The 12,521-nt window shown below is 37.9% G+C and overlaps 1 protein-coding gene across 1 annotated transcript in view; it reads left to right on the top strand.

Annotated features, from left to right (window-relative positions):
* The window catches only part of LOC129769908 (low-density lipoprotein receptor-related protein 1), a 274,104-nt gene extending 267,712 nt beyond the window's left edge, over positions 1–6,392 (top strand). Inside the window, exon 17 of the mRNA XM_055772444.1 lies at positions 4,905–6,392. Within this exon, the coding sequence (XP_055628419.1) occupies positions 4,905–5,090 (186 nt within the window). The 3' untranslated portion in view covers positions 5,091–6,392. The remainder of the gene's footprint in view (positions 1–4,904) is intronic.
* The last annotated feature ends 6,129 nt before the right edge of the window (positions 6,393–12,521 follow it).

The following is a 12,521-nucleotide window of genomic DNA, read 5'->3' as shown; positions in this document are numbered from 1 at the left end:
TAGTGCGAGAGTTACCCAAAAGTTGATCAAAATTGACCTGCCTCGGTAAACGTACGACGTACCGACCGTCCCTTGTGCGACTGAATGTTTTTGAAAAGTGATCTTCGATGTCTTGCTCCTCTTTTGACCAAGCCACTCGATCTTCAATGCTCTCGATTTCCCAAAACTTCTGTAGCTGGATCTCCAAATTATCCGATGCTGTCGCTAAACAGCAATTAACCACCTTACTCTGCGCTTCTGAAACCTTTCCCGTTACAATCCAACGAAATACGGAGTTTATAAGCATCGGCAAACCTGGCCCTAATGTAATCTGTTTCATTCCACTCTCGAAAAGGAACCGATAGAAGTGCTCCGCTCCAATCAAAATATCGATCCGATTACTGACATTGATGTTCGGATCAGCCAATTGAATTCCATTTGGAATCCTCCAATGTGCCACCGGTATGTGTGCCGATGGTAGTTCTGACGTAACCTTCTGAAGAACCAGAAATTCCATGCCCATTGAGAAATCCTGTACCCTAGAACTGATAGTTGTGGTCACCAAGAATCTTGCTCGTGTTTCGGAATGACCAATTTCGTTAATTGGTACGTTTATCGTGCGTCGCTTCAGGCCGAGTGTCTGACAGAGTCTTTCACTCAAAATGTTTGCTTGCGAGCCGCTGTCAAGCAATGCTCGGGCCAAATGTTTGCCTCCGTGTTGATCACGTATGACCAGAACAACGGTAGACAAAAATACGCTAGAGATATTACCACCTTTGGTCCCTACGTTGTATGCTCCAACCGTACCTTGATCGTCAATTCCCTCTTCCTCATTCTCAGACTCATCCTCGTTGGTCGCTAAATTTGTTGCTATCGTATTGTCGTTTCGTTTATTCTCTGATTTGCCAAGCGGTTTAACATTGTTACCGATACTACCACTGCTCGTAGGAAATCCTGGATGGATCAGTGAATTGTGTTTCTTTCCACAGTCTCGACAACTGAATTTTGAACTGCAATCACGCACCCAACGCTCAGACTTTAAGCAGTTGCTACACAACCGTTTGCTGTTCACGAACTGCAATTTTTCTTTCAGTGTCATTCTACTGAACTTGCCACATCGACCCAAGTAGTGCAAGTCCCCACAACAACAGCAGACTGAACCATTCTTCTCATTTTCGGGAGCGGAATGAGCTACTACTCTCTGACGTCTATCTGCCACCCTCTGCAGCCGTTGACCTTTCAATTCGACGTTCGATGAAACCGCTTCCAATACCCTTGTTCGCTTCTCTAGGAAATTCACCAGAATCGTGAATGACGGATCCTTTGTTGAAGCCGCGTGATCCTCCCATAACTGGAGCGTCTTCATGTCCAATTTGGAACACATCCAGTGCACTATCATTGCACCCCAATGTTCCGTCTTCTCTCCTAGTTGTTTCAGGATCTTTAGCCGCTGTTCGAATTCGTCGACCAATGTATGAATTGCCGATGACGACCCCCTCTCTACCTTTGGGTACTCCATTAGCGCTTGAAGATGCCTTTTCTTCAGCAGATACTCATTAGAGTACCGCTTCGTAATCGTATCCCATGCGATGGGATAGTTATCGTTGGTAAGTGCGAGTGACTCGATGAGTTTAGCTGCTTCCCTCTTCAACGCTGACTTGAGATAATGGAACTTTTGAACGTCACTGAGCTCCCCTGACTCATGGATCAGCGACACGTATGTCGATTTGAATGACAACCACCCTTTGTAGTCGCCGTTGAATTCCGGCAATGATATCTGCGGCAGTCGTACTCCAGTATGTGCTCCTACAGTGTGACCATTCCTCCCGATAGTACTGTTTAAATCTGGAACCTCTGTTTCCCTCGTTAATTTTTCTGCAAGGCAGCCCGTAGCCCGTAGTACAGCTTCCCGAATTCGGAATAAGCTTTATTGCAATCCTCCTCATAAGCACCCCTTTCATCTAGCTCAGCGATATCCTCTTGCACCTCCTCGAATTCTTCGAATTTTGCCTCGATTTTGTCCAACCTCGATTGGACTTCCCCCGTATGCGTATTTGGATCAAAATCCTCTAGAAATTGAGCATGTCGCTTTAAAGAAGCGATAATCCGCTCCCGCTTTTTGACCCTTTCTTTTATTTTTTTCTCAGTCATTACCACAACCACTACCAGAACAGCAAATCGAAATATGAACGATGACGATCGAAAAATAGAAAGAAAACCAACCAAGAAGCACTGCAAGTTACCACGTAAATCGTTGGACAGGTACTCACCTGAGCCCTGTCTCAACAAGGCCTTGAATTCAAATAAATGCAGCAGTAGTGTGCAGTAGTTAAACGTGAAATAATCGTCGTCGCAATCCAAGAAAATATATTGCTTCCGAATAAATGCCGAAAAGTGCAACCAGCAGTGCAGACTGTGTTGCAGCACAGTGTCCTCCAATGTAAAAATTTACGTATCCTTCCGTTGTTGTAGAGCGCGAGATGAATGTCGTCACGTTTTTCCCGCCGTTGATCAAATCCAACTCCAAGTTGTTTCCAGTAAATGCAGTAGATGCAATTGTCCTCCCAGTACGAATCGTACCGCCACGTAGTGTCAGCAGGAATTGCTGCTGACCGAATTAGTTCTGGATGCGAAGATCCTCCGATAGTAGCCAACGATGTACCGAAAAAATGTTCAATGAAGATACCATATAGCACCACTCAAAGTTTGTGAATGATTGGACAGGCACTCACCTGAGGCCAGTCCACAATAGGCCTTGAATATCCAGGAATGAAATCATTATGTAACTCCAAATATCGGCTTCGAAATATGCAGTCCATCCAGCGATTTGTAGAATACAGCTTTTAATGCGATGTATGTATACCACCAGTCGATTAATGTTTCATGAACCTCTCCAAGTGAACGACTTATCGAGTGTTGCAATATGGAGTCGTGTGACGTCACAAGCGGCAATCGTTTCAAGTTTATATGCAACAAAAAAAACTCCAAAGCACCAGAAAGTTTGCGCGAACAAATTGGAATGCCACTCACCTGTGGCCTGAGAAATATAGGCCTTGTATTATTTTTTCCAACTGCTATCACGATTACTATCCGTTGTTGCGCGACTATTCCCGTGTGACAGAAGGGCGACTAGCGTATGATGATGGTATAAGCTTTCCGTTGTTGCAGGAGAGAGTGAAATCCTCAGTCGATGAGCCTTACAACAGCAAATCCGTTGCTCCGTTGGCCTACAGCCTCTATTATTCCTCCGAACAATGTCCCACCGATTTCAATGACCTTCTCCAGCCGCTGATCCTGGTCACGGCACCACAAAATGTAGACCTTCTCCTTGGTTCGTTGGCTGGGAGAAAACAGGAATACACAATCCAGGAATTGCACAACGACTTTTTCCTTTTAGTTCCACTTTCTTTCATCTAATACTGTAAACAGCATAGTATCACTAGTTCCACAGTTCTTATAGGACTTCCCTTTTGTACATTTTGTACGTAATTTATTTAGTAATAGAAATGATATAAAATTTTAACCGTCTATGTTTGTTCAAGTTCGGTTGGCTACTAGCTTGGCCGGCAATTTTATTGGTGTATATTAGTAGCAATGTTTCATCTGTTCCTACATGCCTTTCTAAGTGTTTCCTTTTCGTTTGTGTTATCTATGTTATGACTATTATTTGTGGTAGTGTAGTGACAAGAGATACTCAATTTTGTGTACCGTTGTATGTAGAACAGTTATAATTTTTACTTATTTAATCCTAGATTTAAGTTTTAATTCAATGCATGTAAGTGTTGTGTATTCTTGTGTTTAATTTATACTAAACGGCTACATATACTATAAAACTACTGTAAATCAAGAAAAAGACAATTTTATTTATATGTTTGAAACATTCGAATACCTGATTTTAAAAGGTGTGCTAAATTAGAGCATTTAAAAAAGTGGACGAGCCATGATCATATTTTCGACTGGACAAACAAAAATCATTTACCTTATACAGTTTGAAAAAAAAATATGATTCAATTATGACTTATTTCAAAAAAAAAAATTGTAATCTTTCAACGTTTGGGTGAAATTCAAGTGGCTATTATAAGCACAGTGAAGTAAAAATCGTGATTTTTGAAGATTTTGCTTGAATTTCCACCAGGAATTGTATATATCAATATTGCAGCGAAATTTAGAACGATACAAGTTCGAACATATGCGTAGAAGGATGAGAGATTCTGGAAAAAAAATATCATGTGAGAAAGGTGTTTTCTTACTTTAAGGGGATGAATCATATACTAAAAGTATATGCATAAAAAACGAATGAAAAATTAAATTTTTGACCAGATTATCTACAGGTTTCGATTATATACAGTGAAAAGAAATCCGAGACTGTATATAATCGAGTTAGCCCTGTGCTTGTGTTCAAAAATGATAGATGATGACTCCTTGTCTTCTTAGGCATCATTGGATAAACAGAAGAAAAGGGTAGTAATGACATCAATGGTATTTTTGTATACATTCGTCAAGATCCCGTCCGTTCCCCTAGGCCAACTTTTTTCCGTAATGAAATTCATTCTGAGGTCAATGTAATGGGGGCGAAGTCTCCGAGTCGTCCACCGACCCACCGTCGAAAGCGGCGGTCTCTCGCAAGCAAACCTATGTTTCATTGATTGCCCGGTTAGTTTAAAACATGGGATACGATTTTTCAGTAACGTCCGACGGTGCTTTAGGGAGCGTCTGAAGGCATACATTTGATTGATTCATTTTGTTTGGCGTGATGCACAACTTTTTTTTCCAAATTTGAATCTTATATTTCCATCTGATGCGATTATTGTGCAAACACATAGCAAGCAATGTTATCATGGAATTAATTTATTGTGAAAGGTCTCCCCACTAACACCATCCATAGTAATAGTTCCATTGCTCTAATCAATCCATTTTATTCCCAGGCTCATTTCGCCAACCCCGTGTACGATTCAATGTACGCCGGCGCGATGAACGTGCACGTGGATCTGTCCACGTTGCCAGGCAACAGCAACCACCCGCTGCTCAACGCGACCAGTTCGGCACCGGAGGAGAAGAAAGGTCTTCTCCAGAACACTCAGGATGACTCAAATGTGCAGGACTTGTTATGATGTCGGCTGAAAAAATAGTAGCAAATGCGTTTCTAGAGGTTTGGCATATGCCCTCGTCCTCTAGAAATACGCACCGGTTGTCCCAGTGCAGCGTTGTGGTAGGTAAGTTTGATATTCGATCAACGGTTGTTTTTACAGATTTAATCTTTGCTGTACAAGCTGGGCTCAATAGTCACCAATTCAGTCAAGTTGTTTTTTGTTCTGTAAAAAACAGAACACTCATTTGATCTGTATATAAATTGTGAAATAGGTTAAGGAATCCTGGTTTTGTATAATTTTGAACAAATATGTTTATTTCTCTATTTTATGTATGGAAACATAAGTTTAAAAAAATAGGACGAAACAGAAGGTAGCTTTGTTTTTAAGCATTAAACATGTAGCTAGTGAGGAATTCTGTGGTGCCGAGATACAGTGAAGTTATTTTATTGGATGAGAAAAAAAGACAACGATCTTTTATCCACACAGATCACATTGATGAGCTTTAATGAAAAAAACAAAACTTTACGTTATCGAAATGATAATCAACTTTAGAACTAATTAAACTAACTATCGACATGATAATAGTCTCTAGACAGAAAAATATTGTTGCTATCACAAATAGAACACATTTCCGTGTATCGAATCGAATCATCTGCAGCACTGCAGAAAGGCAGATGATTTCGCTTGTGAATCGAACGATAATAAACAACCAATCATGAAATCGACAATGTCCATCCAATGCATGATAATAACCGAATAAGAAGAGAATCAGCATGAAAGAACTCGAGCAAAAAGCAAAACAATAATCCTTAGCCCGAATTAGAAGAAGAAACAAAAATGCTTCTTATTAGACAAAACATGGACATACCACAAAAGCAAATTAAAAGCAACTAGAAATTGATTGTGATTTTCAACGAGGAGATAAATCCTATTCGAGTCCTAATGTTAAATCTATGATAGTTGAATTTTTGTGACAAGAACGAATTCAATATAGGCGCGTCCCTATATTATAACGAAACAATATGCCATAAAGGAAGTTGACATACTCACACAGACGCATCTCGCTAGTTTAATTGAATCTATCGAATTCCACAAATAAGGCACGGCATGGAACTAATACTGCAAGTTTAAAGTCAATACCGTAATAAGATAACTTTAGCGAAATTAACAGCAGTCGGAGATGCCTCCGCTCTGGGGAAACGAATTAGCATTAGCGCGTATGGGTTTTCTGTTTTACTACCAAGTGGAAATGAATTCGCCGAAACGAACTCAATTTTTTGTCATGAAGAAATGTTTAAAATAAAGACTGTAATTTTCCAATAAGGGTGTACGCGGCAAATTGATTCGTGAAAGAAAATCGTCCTTGTCCCATCTGAATCTGAATACGAACAATATCTTAGCGGGAATTCGTTCAGCTTTCTACACCCAAAATTGATTTTTAGCTAATGTTTTGTCATCCCGATTTATTACATTGAATGAGACATCTTCTTCTTCTTCAATGGCACTAACGTTCCTAGAGGAACTTCGCCATCTCAACGTAGTATTACTTGCGTCATTTTTATTAGTACTTAGTTGAGATTTCTATGCCAAATAACACGCCTTGAATGCATTCTGAGTGGCAAGCTCTAGAATACGCGTGATCACAGTGCAAGTCGGAGGAAATTTCTTTGACGAAAAATTCCCCCGACCAGAACGGGAATCGAACCCGAATACCCGGCATGTAAGTTATGACGCTAATCACTCGGCCACGGGAGCACTTTGAATGAGACATAACATAACAGAAAATGGTATGACTCTCAAATACTGGTAAGCATTTGTATAATATACATGGTACAGCAATATAAGATTAATACGAGCGAGCGAAACAAAAGCCAAATAAGCTTTCCGTATACTTTGCCACATGCACGGCCCAGACCGAGATAGATATTGATATCATTCATGCGCTCCTTTTTTACTCTTAGAAAACATATTTTCCAACTTCATTTTATAATCAGGTGCAATATTATCACGCATTTGCTGAACAGCATCATTAGCCATGTGGACAGCGTGGTCGTGTAAACCAGACTTGCGTTCTATCTGGCCTTGGTTCGATCCCCTTTGTCGTCGTTTGGACTTTTTTTTTGGGTGCAATCCCAAAAAAGAAGAAAAAAGAAAAAAAGAAAGAGATATATGCTTCCATACATACAAACATTTTACAGCGTTGGGGACAGATGACATTATTTGCCTATTTGACGCTTCAAGGCACGAAATGGCATGTTTTCTGTCGAAAATGAAATGCTTTCTGACAACGCTAGTTTGGGTGTAGCAACATGTCCGGTCTTGAAGACTTTCGGGATGCAGAGGACGCCATAAAAATACACCAATTCGTGGTTTATTCTTCTTCTCTATATTCCGTTTTCCTCAGAGACGAACTAGGCCATGTGACTGAAAGTCTCTTTAAGTCTTCGTACGGGGTCCACGTTTATTGGACCGTACAGATGTGTGTAGCAAGCACAACCTCCATTGACTATGCCTTCTCGAATTCCCCGGCTTGTTGTCCATTTCTTTCAGAAACAGAGTAGAAATCGAACCAAGTACCTTTCCACAAATCTATTTAAGAATAGTTATCTCTGAGCAGTCGTATATACCTAAGACAAGACGTGACAACTGGCTTCTTACTCTTCTTTCTGCATTTTCGCCGACCAAGTGCTAGATAACAGGGGAGCAAGATGTGAAGGTTGCCAAATGTTATAAAATTTCGGGAGATTATTTTCCCATGAGAGAAATATGTGTTTTGACGTGGGACTACGTCTAACCGGAATATATGGGGGGTAAAATGAAAACCTAAACACAGAACATGCAGAAAAAAATGAAAGATTTCGAATGCTTATAACTCGAACATTTCTTACTGGTTCGGAAAGATGTTTGCATCAATTGATAGGAAATATTTCTACGCATCTATCGCCACTATTAAAATGTTATTTTTATTAGATAAACAATATAATAACTGTAAAATATTAGGCGTTATCTAAACGCCCTAACTGCCTCGTTTTGATTGACCCGACTTACGGTTTCCCTAACACAGCCATCGACACAGCCAAGCAGCCTTGGGGAAATTGGCATTGCAAATACATGAAAGTAGGGGGACTTTTGTTCTCACCGAAAAATGTTCCCTAACACAGACTTCAAAACCAAGCAGTGATGGAGAAATCGGCATTGCAAACACATGCAAGTAAGGGGAGCTTTTGTTCCCACCGAAATGTGTTCCCTAACAGAGATTTCTAAACAAAGGTGCCTGGAGGAAATCGGCATTTCAAAGTCATGCAAGTCGGGGGTATTTTTGTTCCGACTGAAATGTGTTTCCCCAACACAGACTTCAAATCCATGGAGCGTGGGGAAATCGGCATTGCGAATTCATACAAGTCGGGGATGTTTTTGTTCCGATTGAAATGTGTTTCCCTAACACAGACTTCAAAACCAAGGTTTCTGGAAAAATCGGCTCTGCAAATAAATGCAAACTGCGAGTACTTTTGCCTTCGCTTGCCTTTGTGCAGACTGGAATATGTCTGTCCTAACACGACCTTCTAAACTTAGGAACCTGGGAAAATCGTGCAGATACTAGAATCGAATGAACTTTCCAGATTCAAGCAAATTTGCGGTTCGAGAAGTACGAACACTTGAGAAATGTAAACTTCAGAGGAAAATGTAAAATAAATTAATCGTTTGATAATTTCTTTTTGTCTTTATTAGACAGATTTTCAGCCTTAGGCTGATTTATAAAACGTTGATAATTCTTCCGTACATATATTTTGTCCTAAGCATCATACCAAACGTAAAAGGTCTGTCATTAAATTTACTTGTAACGAAAAACAATCTATCACAATGCATGAATTGACTTTACATGGCATTTGTTCACTCTTTTTACTCACAAAGCAAATATATTGGATTCAATTGAATTTGGAAATTGTTTCATTCAATCAAGAATTTAATCAATACAAACGAATGATTGCTAAGCTAAGGTAGTCCCACGTCAACCTTGCGGTTATATCATAGATATAACCCACCCATTTTTTTATATAATGTATTTTCTGAGCAGTACCCTTTTTTGTATTAATCATTCAACCGAATGCCTATTTTAAACAATTAGAATTTTCCTGTTATTTTTGTACTTTGGTAAAAAAAATTAAATGTGGAGAGAACAAAGAAAATTAGGAAAAGTAGATTTGATAGCAGGAGTATATGTTGAACTACATGAATTAAATTTATGGTTCATTCTATTTATCAAGAGATCGTATACACTTCACAAATAAAATGAAATGAACGACACTTAATTAAACTTCGTTTTACGAGTTAGCGAAGCGTCAAAGATAAAAATAGAAATATAAAAACATTTTCAAATAGAAATGAAATTATGAATGAAAATTAAATTCTCCGTATCGAATTAGTGTTCAATGTGAATGGAATTTTTTTTATGTGGTAAAAATTTTCTTACAAAAATAATATCTGAATATAAAATGATTATAATGATAAGTTTTAGTGGGAATATCGGAAAGTGTATAGAAAATAGGTTAAATTAGGGTAAGGAAGACGTGCTTCAGGTAAATAAATAACGCCAAGTAAAATTTTTCATTCAGATTTTCACAATTCAAAACTGCCTTCGGACCGGCTAATCTGATAGAGAGTAGTAAGCATTGTTGAAAGTTATTTCGTATTCAGATGTCGACACCGTATCGTTATCAACGCGAATACACTTCATTTCGTATTCACAGTGAAGTGTATAGGAGAATAAGGCCCTATAATTCAACCCTGATATCGTTCAAATACTATTGAAATAGCGATAAAATTATACATTCCCAATTGGTTCCAACATGATTTTGAATACCTCTTCCTAGGATGTAATTTGTTATTTGGTCATAATTTGATTGCCAACTGTTTTACGGTTGGAAAATAATTGAATACTCTTCTCTATTAGGCCACCGCTATTATGCTATGATGGGTGGCAGGAGAATCACAAAAAGGTGTGGCGTGAAAATTGCGATTTCTCTTCAGGAATTGGACACAGGACGCAATAGAAACGAAAATATACAAAAAATTAATAATAGAAATGTTCACTAAATTGAAATGTGCAACTTTTATTCAATTTTAAACATATTTGGCAACACTGTAAAAATGTTGGAAATCCCATTTTTGTATATTTATCTTTGTTAATTAATTTCCTCATCAACCAATCAGGAGCCGAGTTGGAAGTGGTCCGGAATCGGCCCCCTATTGTCATGTCGTCTCAGGTATATACACTCTATCCAACTTCTATAAGCCCAGGGTATGATCGAGCTGCTTTGTGTTATTGTAAACAAACAACGCTTCAATTTATATTCTAGTGTATTTGTATTGGTAACTATCGTACACTGCATGATATTCATATGTGTGTATGCAAGCGTTGAGCGTAAACAAATGTTTTTGTATTTTTCCAGTTACTTTTTCTGTTGGTTTTAGTTAGTTTGATTAATAAATCTAGAAAATTCCGAAAGGTAAAGTGCTCACGGATAGAGAAAAAGGACAAATCGATGCATTTCACCGAGAAAATGTTGGAATTAGAGAAATTGCTCGTCGGATTGGACGATCCCATCAAGTAGTTCTCAATTATTTGATGACGAATCCTCAAGGATGCAGTAAACAGAAAAAAGCTCCTCGTAAATCGAAGCTCTCTGACCGGGATAAGCGAGAAATATTTTTATGGAATATGGAATATTGCATTTAATATAATTATTCTTTATTTCAAAAATTAACAAAAGAACATTATATTTATGTAGCTTATTTAATGAAAGCAAATTTTCAGAATATAAGTTCATTGTTGGCGTCAACATTGGAAGTTTTTTAATTATTTTAACTGTTTTGTTTTGCAGAACACTTAGTTCATTTATAAAAGTTGATCCTGCTGATCCCCATATACAATTCATATAGACAAAATCCCCATATACAGATGTGGAACTATGAATGAATTATAAACGTTCCAACAACATTGAACATTAAGATAGTTTCTGGCTTTCTTTAATGCAAATATTATAGGAGTTATTTTATTTTTTATTGTTTGTATATGTTGTTTCCATTTTAAAGTTTCATCAATTTTGAGGCCTAAATCATCGACAACATTAGCTTGCTTTAATATTCTATCACCAATTTGCAGACTAAAAGTCTGAGCTGGTTTTCCTCCTGAGAAAATAATAAAATTTGACTTCTCGATATTAATTCGCATCATATTTGCAGCAAACCACTTTGGAATAATGGGCCTGATCACGAACGTCACTTCACGATGAAAACGAAGCGAATTGAATACAACCTTAATACGGCTGTCATCGTGTGTGTAGAATCCAGAAGAGTTCATCCGTCGTGGCAACTTTGATGAACTCTGTGTTATTATGAATACCACGATACTGTCATGTCACGCGGAAAAAACTGGTATATTTGTCACTTGTGTTTTAGATGGTGAAAGCTAGTCACACGGAATGGAATAAGTTTTATTTCGTATTTATTTAACTTTTTCGCTAACATTTTGAATATTGTCTTGTTTTGTCTAAGAAACAAAAGATAAACAAACAGCAATTTACCCGCCAGGTGGCATTTTTAGAACGAAATCCTGACGTATCCAGAGGACGCAAATTTGTTTATTTGGATTCGGTAAATGCGCTATAGGATGTAATTAAAGATTAAAAATGTAGTTCACGTAAGTCCATTGAAACATGGCGAAGGTCTGTGGAGGCGATCTGGCGTAGTGGTAACATCCATGCCTCTCACGCTAAAGGTCACGAGTTCAATTCTCACTCCCGACATTCTTCCAAAAATGGAAGTAAAAAGTGACGAACCAGCCAAATGAGTTGAAAATCACTATAATACAGATAAAAAAAAAAAAAATGGCGAAGGTCTACTTCCGATTGTCCTGAATGAACAGATTTTTTTTGTTTCTATTTTTAGGATTAGACTAAGAGAGAGTTGCAACACCATAAAATGGCAATGGAGGCCACTGGCCCAAATACGATCATTATGATTGATTATGTATAATATTGATTTGTTGATATTTTGAATATAAAATAATAACTGTAAAGTTTTTCCAACATTGCAGAGCTAATTTTTTTTTTGTAATTCAAACATTCACAATTGGAGGACCAGACCAGAATCAGGACGATAGTTATAACTTTTTACGTTATAGATATTTTCAACGGTATTGTTTTGTAGACATTATTTGAATGAATAGAATATTAAAAAAGTGATAATAAGTTTCAAACAAAAAAAAATGAGTATCATTGCAAAGCATTCACAAGACAATGCTTTTAAATTATTCTCTCGTTTTTTCCATAATTTTGATATCCGTCTAAAGAAAATCTGAATCACTTTCCGCTTTTATCGAATTTCTTGAAACCCATCAGATGTTTTCTATGAGGATTATGCTTCTGACCGACGCTGCTGACCAGTTTCTGT

The sequence above is a fragment of the Toxorhynchites rutilus genome, chromosome 2 (assembly GCF_029784135.1).
Source record: "Toxorhynchites rutilus septentrionalis strain SRP chromosome 2, ASM2978413v1, whole genome shotgun sequence".
In the NCBI taxonomy this organism is placed as follows: Eukaryota; Metazoa; Arthropoda; class Insecta; order Diptera; family Culicidae; genus Toxorhynchites; species Toxorhynchites rutilus.
The sequence above is the reverse complement of the archived record's forward strand: the minus strand, read 5'-3'. Positions and strand labels throughout refer to the sequence as shown.